The sequence below is a fragment of the Leptinotarsa decemlineata genome, unplaced genomic scaffold (genome assembly GCF_025532065.1).
Source record: "Leptinotarsa decemlineata unplaced genomic scaffold, Ldec_3_MD MMD2_tig00001064_RagTag_RagTag, whole genome shotgun sequence".
In the NCBI taxonomy this organism is placed as follows: Eukaryota; Metazoa; Arthropoda; class Insecta; order Coleoptera; family Chrysomelidae; genus Leptinotarsa; species Leptinotarsa decemlineata.
The window spans coordinates 12,671,162-12,687,296 of NW_027412558.1; the positions used below are offsets into that span (position 1 = coordinate 12,671,162).

At 32.1% G+C, this 16,135-nt stretch overlaps 1 protein-coding gene across 1 annotated transcript; it reads right to left on the bottom strand.

Annotated features, from left to right (window-relative positions):
* Positions 1 to 2,310: 2,310 nt before the first annotated feature.
* On the bottom strand, positions 2,311 to 4,176 carry LOC141482460 (E3 SUMO-protein ligase ZBED1-like). The gene has a single exon (XM_074175789.1). It carries the CDS (start codon positions 4,174 to 4,176, stop codon positions 2,311 to 2,313), a length of 1,866 nt encoding a protein of 621 aa, XP_074031890.1.
* Positions 4,177 to 16,135: the final 11,959 nt, after the last annotated feature.

Here is a 16,135-nt window from a genome sequence, read left to right on the forward strand (position 1 = left end):
ACGTACCACGCGCCTCGCCCATTTTACGGTCACCATAATCGTCCTACCGAAAAAACTATTCGCAATGTGGTGAGTAAATTTGAGTCCACTGATTCAGTGAACGATACGTCTACGAAACGCAAGATCTACCGAAAACATCGCCGCTGTCTGTGAGCGCGTGCAGGATAACCCGAGGCAGTTGAGTTCGCGTCGCTCATAAAAACTCGGCCTTTCGCAGACCACAACTTGGCGAATTTTGCGTCGTGACTTGGGCCTGCACCCGTACAAAATTCAACTGACTCAGGAGCTGAAGGTAAACGACCGTAGTCAACCACGTGTGTTCGCTGAGTGGCCTCTGGAGCAGTTGACAACTGACCTATATTTTCTTTGCCCAATGCATTTCGAAAAAGTCACTGTTTGGTGTGGATTTTCGGCTGGCGGCGTCATCGGTTCATATTTTATTGACAACGACATATTTTATTGACTATCAACAGTGAGTACTATAGGTTTCCGCCTTATCAGAAACTGCACGGATCAAGTCTTATTACTAACCTCATTCATAGAAGCAGGCATCCAGAATCAGCTTAAGACAGCAGCCGTCTTTATAGATCTGACGGCTGCGTACGATACTGTAGTCATTTATTTATTTACGTCAGCGTATCCGAACTTTCTCGAACTCGTTTCAGGCATGTCAACAATATACAAGGTGTAACCAAACAAGTGTAAAACATTCAAGGAGGTGATTTCTCATCGAAAAAAAGATAGGATCTTTCATATAAAGGAACTTCATTAGAGCATCCCATGTTAAGATACAGCCCCTCAAAGGGGGTACATAAAATTTGTATAACAATTTTTTTCACAAGCACTGAAGAAGTTACAATATTGAAATCAACCTGACGTTTTGTACTACCAAAAAGACACTAAGCCAGTAATTTATTTGGTTTACCCCATGATTGTAAGGGGTGGAAAACGCAACTCCTAAAATTTATTTTCAATGTAACTTTTTGCCTTATTATTTGTTTATCATTCAAAAATTTATTTCCGATAGCCTGTTTCATTCTAAACAAAAAATGTCTCTTGTGTTTTTTTCCCAAATTAAACCAGTTCGCAGCAAAAAATTATTTTACGAACAACTACAGAGATACATCGTCATAAATGCGAACTGGATTTATTTTTATTTTGTAGTTAGTACCTGCATTAAACGATTATAGGGTAATAAACAAAACTAATTTATTAATAACAAAACACACAACATGTAGAAATCATAGTAAATGTTCAATATGTCTACCTTCAGACATTACGCATGCGTCTAGACTAACGATGTAAAAGTAACGAGAAAAAGCGAACCCGTATGTATTCGTTACTATGAAAATGAGTACTCGTTACTATCGTATCGTTACGTTGATCGTTACTTTTGATACCTCAGTATAACCCAACCCAACCAAACGAATCGATTCGTATGTTGTATCGTTTGATACGAGTGTAGAAATGCAAATGGACTATTGAGTTAATAGTATTGACAGTATCTCTAAATTACATTGAAAAAGCAACACTGTGAAATTTATTGACAAAAACATTTCGACAACAAAAATGTTTTATTTTTAAACTGAAATTAGACATATTAAAGAATAACACCAGATTCTTTTGTTCTTAAACTGAATTTAGACATATTAAATGAAAACATTTTAAATAAAAATAGAATATTTTCTTCTTAAAATGAATTCAGACAAATAAAAACATTTGAAATAACAGAATCTTTTGTTCTTAAACTAAAATTAGACATATTCAATAAAAACAACGTTAAACAACAGAGTCTCTTGTTCTTAAACTGAGTTGAGACATATTAAATAAAAACATATTTTAAAAAACAGAATATTTTGTTTTTAAACTGAATTTAGATAAAAACATTTAAACAACATAAATTTTTGTTCTTAAACTAAAAATAGACATATTAAATAAAATCATAACGTTAAACAACAGAATCTTTTGTTCTGAAACTAAAATTAGACATATTAAATAAAAACAACATTAAACAACAGCCTCTTTTGTTCTTAAACTGAATTGGTACATATTAAATAAAACATATTTTAAATAAATCTTGTGTTCTTAAACTAAAATTAGACGTATTAAATAAAAAACATAACGTTAAACAAATCAAAAACTATTTTTTTAAGCCTTATCCCTAATTATGATATCGTTCCCTAATTATAAAATTAAATTAATAAGACTAGCCCGTAAGTAAAAAGTCTTTCTTTTTTTTATCTGACATAGACAAAAAGGGAAGCCATGATTTTAAAGTTCGTAATTGTGGAGGCGAAGCAAATAGCTAGTTTATTGGAAAAATCTCTGGTTCATATTTAAAAATAAAAGCTTTTCCATTCTCTTTGGCTTAATAGAGCAGCGCCTCTCGCTTAATATTTGGCCCGATTTCGAAAAAGTCCTTTCAGATGGTACAGAAGAAGCCATAACTGATAAATATTTATCAGCCAAGCTTGAGAGCTCCGGGTAAAGTAATGTCCGCGCCTGCCACCATCTCAAAGGACACTCATTTCGAGGTATAATTCTTTCCTCTAAATATTGCCTCATAGTAATAATACTGCTGCTAACTAAGGAGTTTGAAGCTGACGCTGACGTTACCAGATTGTCAAAACCTTTCCAAATTGAATCTTCGTTATCATCGTCAGTGTTGCTAGTTGATATAGCTAACATTGACTGAGTAGGTTCTGTAAGTTGCTGTTGGCAGTTAAACTCGTTTTGCAGCTCAATTTTCAATGCATCTTTGGCAGACTCATAACTTGGCACATCAAATCGAAATGCCAACTTTTTGAAACGCGGGTCTAGTAGAGCTGCTTTCGATAATACGGGATGCCTGTAACAATTCCTGAACCTACTTTTAAATTCTGTTAATATTTTATTAACCAGTTTTTTTCCCGTCTCTGTTAAAATATTCGAAGTCAAATTGCAAAAAATTTCCGTCAAACTTTCCGTCGAAGCCAAGATCATTGAAACAGTCACCTTTTTTTCAGAAGACATTTCTTCAGTGAGTAGTTTTAATGGTTTTAGGATTTTTATTATTTCTGGCAGTGTCTGCCATTCGCCTTCTGATAGATTTTCTACTGGATTATGTAGGATCCCAAGAGATGCTTCTAAAGTTTCTTGAAGGAAATAAATCCTTTCAATCATATCCAAAGTGCTATTCCATCTTGTCACTACATCCATTTTTAACTTTAATGGTTTTTGACCAGGCCTCAGCTGGTCTTGCATGGCTATTAATTTATTGTTAGCTATTGGACTTCTGTGGAAATATTCCACAATAGCTTTTATTTTTTTTATCAGGGCCTCGAGGTCACTTTCTTGGAGTCCTGCACGCACCACTAAATTGAGAGTGTGAGCGATACACGGCAAATGCTCATAATTTGTCAATCGTATAGCAGCCTTCATATTTGCTGCGTTATCTGTAACGCAGACAAATATTTTATTCTGTATGTCCCAATGGCAGAACAAATTGTGCAGCTCTTTTTTTATGTATTCGGCCGTGTGTCGCTCATGGCATTCAAAACAGCCAAGTAACGCAGACTTCATCTCCCAATTTATTAGATAATGGGCTGTTACGGCTTGATAGGACGTTGTTGCCCTAGAAGTCCAGCCATCGGTAGTGATTGATATATATTTAGCGCTCTCCAATTCTGCTTTTAATTTTTTTTGAACATCAGAATAGTGAGCATCCAACAAAGTATTACTTAATATATATCGTGTAGGTATTTTATATCCTGGTTGTAAAAAATTAATAAGGTGTTTAAAACCCGCATCCTCAACCATAGAAAAAGGTTGAATGTCTTTAACTATCATTTTAAAAATTAAATCATTAATTTTCTTTTCTCTTACTACACTCACTGGACGTTTGATAAAGTCATTTAAATCAGTCTGCTTTGAATTCTTTTCATTACTGTTAATCACAGGATTAGACACTGTGCTTGTTGAAGTTGATGGTATTGGAGCTTCCAGAACTGTTGCATTTGACGCGGAACACAAAAAAATAGATTCATAAGTTGGTCTATGTTTTTTTATGAGATGCTTTTTCAAGTTTGTAGTAGAGCCACCTTTCACGGAATACAATGACTTGCAAAGATCACATTTTACCTTATCGTCTTTATCCTCCGTGAAAAAACTCCATAGTTTACTTCTTTTCTTATCCATTGTATGTACCGGTGAAGTTATACTGTAAAATAATAATAATAATGTAAGTGTAGGCACATGCGACGAGTATCATTATATAATATAAAAACACCAAATAAATCATATTTGTAAGCCCTTTTGAATAATAAATCAATATTTCTGTAACAAAAAAGCAATTTTAAACGAGGCCGTAGAATTTTCGCTTAAGTTTTATATTTATTTAAACTAAATTTTTTTAGCAAACTTTAGATGATATTCAATTAATGAGTTCAATAATATAAAATATACAGTCGACTCATGTTCATTCAAACTTTGAACCTCTCTATAATTCAAAGTTTTTACGAGTTATTTAGAAAATTTATTTATATTTTGAACTAAGTCAATACATTTTTGTACATTTGGTAATTCGAACAAAGATATTATCGCTATATAACAAAACAAAACATTAAAATTCGAAAATACTTATGTAAAAATCGTAACAAACTAATATTAACTAAACAAAACTTTATATAGGTACCAAACAAAACTTTATATAGTTACTTATAATTCGTAAACAATATTTTCTTACCTTATTCAAATTTCAAACACAAATAATAAACTATCAAAAGCAGTAAAGGAAATAACTTGGATAAACAATTAACTTTCACTAATAATAAACAAACATCGTTATTTTGTAATTGTAACTTTCTTGTAACGAACGGTTTTGAATTCACCGAATAAGAGCGCGCAAGGTGCGCATGCGTAAAACCACAGATTAAGTAACAAACGTACACGAACGGCAAATGTTTCAATACAAGCAATGCTTGCAATGAACCATCAATGAACCCATCCATTATACAATAAATGCGAGGAACGAAATCGTGCGATTAACCAAATACATTCGAGAGTAACGTTTCGTTACTCGGTACCAGAGGACGCACCCGTTACTCAGTACCGAATACATACAGTTTGCTACAGGTCTAGTCTAGACCTATCCACTGATTTGCATATGTTTCAGTTGAATGCTGACGTGCTACTTGACTAAAATGGGCGGGGGCTCCATCATGCATAAAAAACATATCCCTTCTGGCACCCAAAGGAACTTCCTCCAGCAGTACCGGATGCATTTCTCTTAAAAATTGAACGTATGCCTCACCATTTAATCGAGGAGGTAGAAAATGAGACCCAATTAAATCATCCCAAATAACTCCAACCAACACGTTAAGAGAAAACTGTTTTTGATGGTTAGTTTCGACAATAGCGTGAGGGTTTTCATCAGCCCATATGTGGTTATTATGAAAATTAATAATCTTGTCCCGAGAAAAACCACATTCGTCTGTGAATTCTATCGTCTTCAGAAAGTTAAAATTTCTTCTAATCATTTCCAACATCCAATTGCAAAATTCAAGACGGTTCGGAAAGTCTCGCGGTAACAGTGCCTGTATTCGTTGCAGATGGTGAAGATATAAGAGTTGTTCCTTTAAAATTCGAAATACCGTATATGATCAACATTTAGCTGGAAAGCAATCTTTCTAGTACTGGTATTAGGTTGTTCTTCAATCAAATTAAGTACTGCTTCCTCAAGCTGTGGTGTTCGTACTTCTCGATGGCGACCACAATCCTGCGTTCTTTTGTCGAATGAACCACATTCTCGTAATCATTGATGAAGTCGAGCAAATATTCTATGTGAAGGGTGCTGCCGCTGAGGATACATTTCAGTATATCTTCTAGAAGCTTCTAACCCATTCCCCTGCGACAGACCGTAAACGTAATGCATATCAGCCATTTCCTCATTTGTGTATGCCATTTTAATAACAAGTGAATTATTAAATTAACAAATTAAGAATAGAACAACAACACACAATTATTATTAATTCAATTTCGAAAATTCACAAACTGACAGCGTCATACCAATTTAATTGTCACTATCGCTAATAGCGACCTACTATATAGATTAATTAGTATCGTATTTTCGCATTTATGACGATGTATCTCTGTAGTTGTTCGTAAAATATTTTTTTACTGCGAACTGGTTTATTTTGGGCAAAAACCCCAAGAGAAATTTTTTGTTTAGAATGAAACAGGCTATCGGAAATAAAATTTTTAAATGGTAAACAAATAATAAGACAAAAAGTTACATTGGAAATACATTTTAGGGGTTGGGTTTTCCACCCCTTACAACCATGGAGTGAACCAAATAAATTCCTGGCTAAGTGTCTGTTTGGTAGTACAAAACGTCAGGTCAATTTCAATATTGTAACTTTTTTAGTGCTTGTGAAAAAAATTGTTATACAAATTTTATGTACCCCCTTTAAGGGACTGTATCTTAACAAGGGATGCTTCAATGAAATTTCTTTATATGAAAGATCCTATCTTTTTTTCGATGAGGAATCACCTCCTTGAATGTTTTACACTTATTTGGTTACACCTTGTATATTGCTGACATGCCTGAAACGAGTTCGAGAAAGTTCGGATACGCTGACGTAAATAAATAAATGACTATAGGTCGATGATTACCAACTTCTATTGGCCTGAATTGGATATTCTATACTCCAACGACATGGAGTTTCAACAGGACGGCGCTACGTGTCACACAGCTCATGCCACATTGAATATTTTGCACAAGCGATTTGAGGGTGATATGAACTGGCCACCGGAATCGTGCGATTTGACCCCGTTATAAACTTTTTTTCGTGGAGTTTTCCTGATTCGTAGGTGTATGCGAATAAGCCACAAACCACAGCGGTCCTCAAAGCCAACATAATCTATGCCATCGGTCAAATTCAGCCTGATTTATGCGCCAGAATCATGAGAAAATAGACGTTTTGGTTGGGCTACATCCAGAGAAACAGTGGCGGATATTCGAACGATATTATATTCCACACATAATGGCATCAAGAAGTCTTTCAAACAAATGAAAATTTCGATGATATCTCACATGCACTTTGCTTTATTCAAATTCAAAAATAGGAAGTGCAGTGCAAGAAACTCAAAAATGCCACTAGAAAATTTCAATGATATAACGTGACACTACTATCAGCGCTACTGAGATAAAATAGCTTGAAGAAAATGGAACTATCTTTGTAGTCAAAAATCAATATGAGGCACATAACATGTTTACTTCAATACTCACTTAAGTTTTTGCAGAAGCGATTGAAAGTAAAAATGTGAAATAAGTCAATTATGATTATATTTAATGGATTTGTCCCATTGTTAGTTTTTGAAAAACAAATAATGTCAAACTACAGCACTAATTTTTATTCAAAAAAAGGTGGCACAGTTGAAGTTTTTGAAAAATTGAACTCTTTCATACGTATCATCTCTCTCTTTCAGTAATGTTTGTCGAAGAAAATGTTTTTTTGATTGTTTTGAAAAACCGTTTTAAATAACTGTGTTTACCTTCTCATAGTTGAGATTCTATATTTTCAAATGTTGATACGTTCTCTTCATAATTACTTCGTATAATATATCGTTTTCTGATTTCAAATTTGTTGTGAATACGAATACTTCAGATAATATTTGAAAAAGAAAAAAATCTTCACCTTATTTTTGAAAGTTTTTTTTACTTTGAACAGTTCCTTCAGCTTAATTTTTTGAAAAACATCAACAACTCATTGTAGTTTTGAAATAACTCGACCAGTTATCAGATTGATAACTTCAAGAATTATAATTTTTCACTCAATGAGACATATAACTGAGATCTCAGTTTTGGCCACTCCCTGTATATCTATTAAAACTGAGACATTCTCCTTGACCTATCAGACAATAAAAAAGCAATTTCAAAATCAGCTGCAATTACTCTCCTTTCTTTTTTTTACCATTGTAACTCTTCTATTCACTTAATTTTTCTCACTTTCACCGACCTTATAAATTTCGAATAACCATTTTGTGCTAGGTCACAATTTCCATTAAACTTAATTTGTACACACATTTTGAAGGGAAAAGTAGACTTATCGGTTTCAAACCTAATTGCTCGTTAATGTAAACCCTCACTTTCTGTTTACTGTTTTGGTGGAATACATATTGTTAATTTGTATTCTTGCGATCTAGTACAACTGAATTGATAAAGTTGATAATTGATAATTATGGTTTTGAATAATAAGAATTGAGGAAACAATGACGATCAGATTTGAAGGTGAAGTATTTCATTAGTTCGGACTTCCAAATATAAATTGATTTGAAATCCCTGAAAAAAGAATTAAAAAGATTAACCGAAAATAACAATTTTTATTAAACAAAAAACTTAAATTACAAAGAAATAACATACAAGCAACAACCAAAAAAATAATCAAAAATTGAAATATAATTAAAAGTTGAAAATTAAAAAATATTATTAACAGAATATGAAAAATAAAAATTAAAAGATTCCAAAACCAAGTTACGTCGGGCGATATCACCCAAAGACGATTGTGGATACTAACAAACGAAACGTCGTGACGTAACTTGGTTTTGGAATCTTTTATTTTTATTTTTCATTTTTTTTTGATAATATTTTTTTAATTGTCAGCTTTTATTAATATTTCAATGGTTTATTTTTTTTGGTTGTTGCTTGTATGTTATTTCTTTGTAATTTCAGTTTTTTGTTCAATAAAAATTGTTATTTTCGGTTGATCTTTTTAATTTTTTTTTTCAGGGATTTCAAATCAATTTATATTATATTAGACAATGAAAGTCCGAACTGATGAAATACACCACGAAACATTGTCAACCACCTTCAAGCAAACGTTGAAGATGAAGGTTCATTACTAGCAGGAAAAATATCAAAATTCACTCGAAAATGTTTGGGTTGGTAGGTAGAATTTCAACCTCTGGCGTCAAATCTATTCAAGATACTTTTTTCATACCAGAACAAAAAGTACTGACTTTCAAAAACAAAGTTAGCACCATTAGAAGATGACCAAAACTAACTTTCAATTCAATCAATCAATCAATCAGTTTATTTTCCTTGTGACATTTACATGTATAGAAATAGTCAGTTTGTGTTGAATACAAATTTAGGAAAGTGTAAACAATTCAGCGAAAGTTATGAAAACATACAATAAAATGTTCATACAAGTATATGTGTTTCATACGTTATCAAATAATAAAAATTCATTTATATTATTTAATGATTTGTCAGTTAACAATAATTTGAGTATTCTTCTGAAGAATAGTACGGAGTCACAAGACCTCATTTCCTTTGGTAGAATGTAAAACATTTTTGGGCCTAATACATTAGGAACACATGAGGAAATATTCAGCCCTGTCTTTTTTATCCTGATGTTACTGTTTTGTCTCGTATTATGTTCGTGTATATCCATATTGTGCAGAAATCCATATGTGTTCTGGAAAACGTATAAACATAATTCATATACATGTATAAACAAGGAACTCTCAGTATTGAAACTTTTATAAATATTTTTGCATGAACCCATCCGCGGAATTTCGAAAATACACCTCACAATTTGTTTTTGAATGGTAAAAATATCGCGTGCATGAGTTGAATTGACCCAGAAACAAATGCCATATTTTATTTCGGTAGGTAGTCGGGCGGTTCGACGTGGGTGCTTTATTCCCTCAGTCAATCGGCTCAGATTCGTCAAACTCTCAGTCTCAGATTCGATAATTTTAGTTATTCCACCGTGTATAAATTATAGGGTGACTATTTGTTTTCGATTCTTTAAAAATGATGACATCCATTCATGTGCTGAACCTTGCAAACCATATGTTTCCAATATTGATAGGAGCTTGTCATTTTTAACACAGTCGAATTGGATTCGATAAATGGAGAATGTATTTGCCACTTTCGACACAAATGGGAGGGAGGCAGAGAATGCTGTGTCTTATCTCAAGAACGGATCCCCATATTTTACATTCACGTATGAAAACAATAAAGAGAAAGAGCAACCTATTCCTGAATCTTCTCATTATAAAAAACACCGATAAGGATTTAGAATTTGATGTATGTAGGAAAAACAGTTGACAGTTACCAACAATGTCCAAATACAAAAAAAAATTGAGGAACTACATTCTCTTCTACATAGGGTGGTCATGTACACCTTGAGTAAGAAAATATATCACATCGAGAAAAAAGTTATGAAGGAAATAGCGAGTGTAACGAGTATATTTCAAACATATTCGATGAGTTCATTAGATAGTGATAATAATTCTTCTATTTGAATCAGAATACACAAAAGGATTGATTTGATTTTTCTAAAAGGTAAACAAGAAAGTGGTCTCCACAATTACTGGTACACTTTAACAAGTGTTGGGCAACCCGGATAGGATGACCGAAAAAAAAGCCTGGGATTTAACGAATTGAGCTGTGAGGATTGCGATATAAAGTATGTTGGTCGCGCCAAGCAAATTTTAATAATTTAACAAAAATCTTGGAAAAGCATAAAATAAAAACAGTGTTCAAGCCCACCCGGAAAATAAAGCAAAGCCTCAGATCTGCGAAAGACAAAAGACATCCACTATCAGCTGCGGGGTATATCGTATACCATGCACCTATGGAAAAGTTTATATTGGTACCACCAAAAGATCCGTGAGTACAAAACTGAATGAACATCGGAGAAACTGTAGATTAGGTGAAATAGACAAATCGGAAGTAGCGGAACATGCGCTTAGTGAAGGAGATCACACGATATTGTTTGAAGATGTAAAACGACTTGCCCCCGATCATGGATATCACAGCCATAGAAATACATAACCATACGGAGAACTATAACAGAAAAGAGGAGACGGTAACGTTTAACCGAATTTAGAATTCCGTACTCAAAGATGCTAAAGTGGCAACAGCGTAATGCAATGTTACGGTTGTTAGAGATGACAGGTCACTCATCAATAAGTCAAGTAGCAATACCGTAACCAATAACAACCCCCCACCAGCAAAATTATTTTATAATTTCATGGTGCTGCAACAGTTTTATTTTGTTGGTATTTTATAATCAATTCCAAAATGCTAATTGATTATATTAGACGAGCCGTGAACATAAGCATTGTAAGCAATGAAAGTGTTTTATAAATTTGTCATAGAAACGTTAATAAAGTAAAATAAAAAATCCGTTATAAAATAGTCACGAAATTATCACAGATTCGTTTTTACAATTAACTTATAAAACATATTCTCCTATAAAAGTGAATTGTTTTGTAGCAATTTTATAAACTGCTACAAAACAATATATAAAACTATTCCAAGATTATTTTATAACTGCTTCCTGTAGCTTCAATGAAATTATTGTATTGGAATGCTATCAAACAAAATTTTGTTTTTATTACCATATTGTCACTTTAATGATAATTTACCAACTATTTTATAGTATGGTATATTTACTACAATCCCAAAACAATAAAATAACTGTTATAAAATAAAATTCCCTCCTTTAATATATATTTGCTGTCGCCAAGAATAAAATGCAGCATTAAAGAAGATCCATCTGACATTGATTTTAGAGGTCGAATAATGAAGTATAATTTGTCAGTTTTATTTGACTAGCGTCCCAATAACTATCACGGAGAAAAAAGATTTGTTGAATGAAAGAAAATTCACTTCATTCAAAGAAATTAAAAGTGTCATATATGCACGACAAAATATTTTGTTGATGCAAGAAAAAAGAATTGAATTCAAGTAATATTTTGTCTAATTAATAGCGAGAATGATTTAGAGTAATTCGGATATTCTATTAAACAAACAAAATTTAAAAATGGGTGAAATAGTGGAACTGATTGAAATAAAAAAATGTATTTTCTATTTGAGAGAAAGTTATGTTCAAGAAACATAACATATCTGCAGGATGATGGAGAACTTTGCTTGTTTTGATAATGAGAAAATTACCACTGAAGTAATGAATTTTTTGAACAAATAATGAATAGTAGTTGAATGAACAATGTTTATACCTTATTGTGAGTATCTTTCTGATAGAGTAAAGCATTTCGAGAGTCCAAAATAAGTATGAATAATGATGAACCAAATGAAATAAAGTTGCAAATCAAAATCCTTCCCTCTTGTTTGAATTTGGTTATTGTATTCAATAAACCAAATATTATACTAATTTGAGTACCAGCATCTCGTTGGTAGTAATGGAGATTCAGATCGGTTCTACTGAAAATTACTTTATTCTTCTCTAGGACTTCAATATGCTTTTTACCATCAAATATTTTCCCATAAAACAAATCATTAGACCATCGATTGTTGTCATCTGCTGATACTGATTCGATTAGTACATGAAGTTTGTAGATAGAAAGCATTACGTAGTTTTAGTATTGAGAAAAGTACTTTTCGGCAAAATCATAAATACAGAGAGTCAGTCATTGAATTTACATGAATCTTCAATCGAAATAGATCAAGTTATTGAATAATTGCGAGAATATATTAAAGTTTGTTCAACAACCCAATTTTTCAATACATGAAACACAATTGGTATCATTTTCTCAACTGGATTATTGATCTACTTACGTAGCACGATTTTTTAATCAGCTGCTGATGGGAGTCTTGCGGATAATATTTCATATTCAATACTGATTATGTCAATGCCATGGAAAATTTTTCAACTTGAGAATGTGCAAAATATAAATAAAAGTCGAGAAACTTCAGTAACAAATTTATACAAACAATTAATAAATTATAATAGACTTCTACAAATATTACAATAAAAATATAAATTCTTCACAAATAGTTGATCCTAATCTAAAACATTATTATATTTTATTATTCATTATTATGATTGGTGATATCTACTAAAAAACAATTAGAGTCGATTTCGAAACCTTTCACTGAAGTACCTAATGTTCTAAAATGAAAGAGAACAGAGATTAGTGATTGTCACATTCAATAATACTATTGGATCAATTTCTTCTAAATAATTTGGACATTATCTCATAGAAATATAAAAATATAATTATTTTTTTTTGTACCAATCCAATTTAACAAACGGAGGTATCCTTATTTTTTGATAATAGAAAGAAAACAATGACGTACTTCATCACAGAAAAATTTGATTAGAAATATGACTGTGATGACAAAATTTACTTAGCTCTCCAACCATAACTTTCAGGCCTTCAAATCTACTAAATTTGAGAATTTTAGCATTTAATTACTTATAGGTACAGACCTGAATAATAATAAGTAGCTACAGCAAATCGCAAAAATATATAGTTATTTGAGAAAACTGAATATGTTTTCAATTGTAATGGTATACATATTTATTATAAAAGTTATGAATAAAAGACATACCTATGTTATATATGATTCTTAATTCATTACATCAGTGGTTTTCTTGATTGAATATTTTCCTTTTGCCAATTGAGGGAATCATTTCTTTGATGTCTTCATCAGTGAGCCTTTTAGCTATGTCTAAGGTTACATAATTTTCTGTTTGAAAAGTATGTGTTTTAAGTATATTAGTGGGAAATAAATAATATATGTATTTTTTTACCTTTAAAAATGCCAATCAGGTCATTTAATCCCAAATTATTAAGAAATTCCTCCATATCTAGAAATAAAAGAGATTATATTGCGTGTTTTGAGTTTGTGCAGTTTTGTTGGATGTCATCATTTCTGTAAATATGTTACAAATAACTTTCCTTTTTCGGTCTTACTGGTTTTAATAAAGTAATACAAGAGAAAACTGTGATTATTTCACAATGTTCTTCAAAAGAAAAATCTCAAAAAGAGGTTCCTTCAAGGATTCAGTATATACTATCATGATGAAAATTAAATCATTGTTTACGGCGCCATTCAATTATTTATGATGTAAGAAATTTACAATTCGAAATAAAGATACAGTTCTTCGCTGTATACCTACACCTATTTCTGTGGCAAACACCTCCATTGTATTTACTCTGAAAATGTCCAATTCCTCCGTATCCAAAGATCAAAGATCAACTAGGTACCCAGTGTATGCATACCTAGCTACCTCTCAATGAGAATTATTATGGGCAGAAAAACGTTTGTATATTTCTTTTTTATGTGAAGGAATGCTTAACATTACCTTTTTACGCAAATTCAGGTTATGAAAATCTGTTCTAAGACAAAGTCCCATATAAGTATGGAGGTTTCCTATATTTGATTTTTAGCGAATATGCATGTTGCTAATTTGTGTGGAATTTCAGACATTCTTCTGATACCAAATACAATCCTGATGCACGAATTTTGAACTTTTGTATGCGACACCTGTCGTTATTTTCTAAACATGAAAGATGAAAAACGTCTCAGTGATTAAAATGAGATAAAACTAATGAATCACATAATATTTTTTTGACATCTACATCAAAATATTGTTTATGGGATATATGTTTCATTAATGAATAAGCAATTTTAAGTTTGTAGGTTACATGCTGACGGAGACTAAGTTTATGATCTGAAATTAAGCCAAGATTTTTTTAATACGGCCTAATTTGTATCTGAGAGTTGCCCATTTTCAAGCTGAAGATTTTTGTAATGCACTGTTCGGAGTCTTTAGAGTAGTAATGAACATTACTGGAGTCTTATCGCAACATCAAACCGTTATTTTCACATCTCTTCCTCTTCAAGAGGAAGATTTAACTGAATCTTCCTTGCTAATTGAAGATAATCACTTGGTGATCGAAACACGTGAAACTCCAGTGAAATACGTTTCGAGGTGTTAGAAATAACGGTTTGGTGTTTGGATAAAACTCCAGTAATTTTCTGCAGTTTTTTACTTCTTCCCTGATCACCAATTTTATTTTTCGTATGGATCGAAAAACACATTCACGCGTTATGAGTTAGCCTTTTTGGCGACAACTTCACTGATGTATTACAATCGAAATCTTCTAAATTTCAAAATGTCATTTGGATAAGCTTCGAGAGTAACTTTGTCCTGATTTAACAAACTCTATATCTCTTACGGAGCTGCTCGATTTTCCCATAATATCCTTCGTTATCGTGGACATTCTTTTCACCCTATTGCACATTTATTGTTTTGGGTAGACTTATTTTCATTTCAGTAGATTATATTATAAATTTGTCAAGTTTGCCTATAATATACTACTGTTGATAAATGACTTATCTATGAATTTACATATGTACACATTTTTTCCTCTTCTTGTTTTACTTTTCCTTTTTTTTTCTATTCTTTTCAATTTCTTCCTTATTTCTTTTCCTTCTTTCTGTTTTTCTTATCTTCACATTACACAATACGAACGGATTTACATTCGTTTGGAACGTGACCGAACGCGACTTATAAGCTAGCTGGTAGACCTGTTAGTTTTATTTTACAATATATAGAGAATACAAACTCACTGAGAAGTAGATTTACATTTCTAAAATTAACTTTTTGATATATTCGAAAAGAATTTTGAAAAGATTTGTGTTGTTTCTATTGACGAGAAGTTCTTCCAATCTTATTGTGAACGTCATATTTTCACTTTTCAGTTCTTCGTATAGGTTATCGATATGTTCTTCACTTTTAACACAGTCTAGAATTAGATGATCTAACGTTCCAATTTTTCCACATGAGCAATTTGTATTTTCAGCTAAAATTATTTTGAATTCATATTCTGGGTTCGTATTCTGCAGATTGTTCTCATGAAGTTTCTATTGATTTCATATCTATACCGCGAATACCTTTGCGGCATATCTGATCAGGAGGTGATCCATAATATAATTCCTGTCAGTGATATAGCATCTCTTCCCTGAACATTTCCGTTGGATCCGTGTATGGTATTTTGATATAAGAAATATTGTTCCCTGCTTTCTTCACCATTTTATCCACAATTTAATTCCCCTCAATTCTTGCATGACCATACACTTTCTAGAGTTTTGTTACTTCCCAGAATTTTTTCAATCAAATCAATTATATTCAAGAGAATGTGAGATAGATTGCTGCCAATTTGTAGATTTCTGAATTGATCTACAGCACTCTTGCTATCTATAAATATTATAAAATTCGTTTTATCATTGCCTTTGATATTTTCAAGGTCTTTTTCAATAGCTATGATTTCCAAAGTATGAATCGACGCCTTATTAGACAGTCTCAATGTTTCTGAATATTTGTTATTG

What these genes read in the sequence shown, in the direction of transcription:
- LOC141482460 (XM_074175789.1), bottom strand. Translation starts at nt 4,176, where the DNA reads ATGGATAAGAAAAGAAGTAAACTATGGAGTTTTTTCACGGAGGATAAA.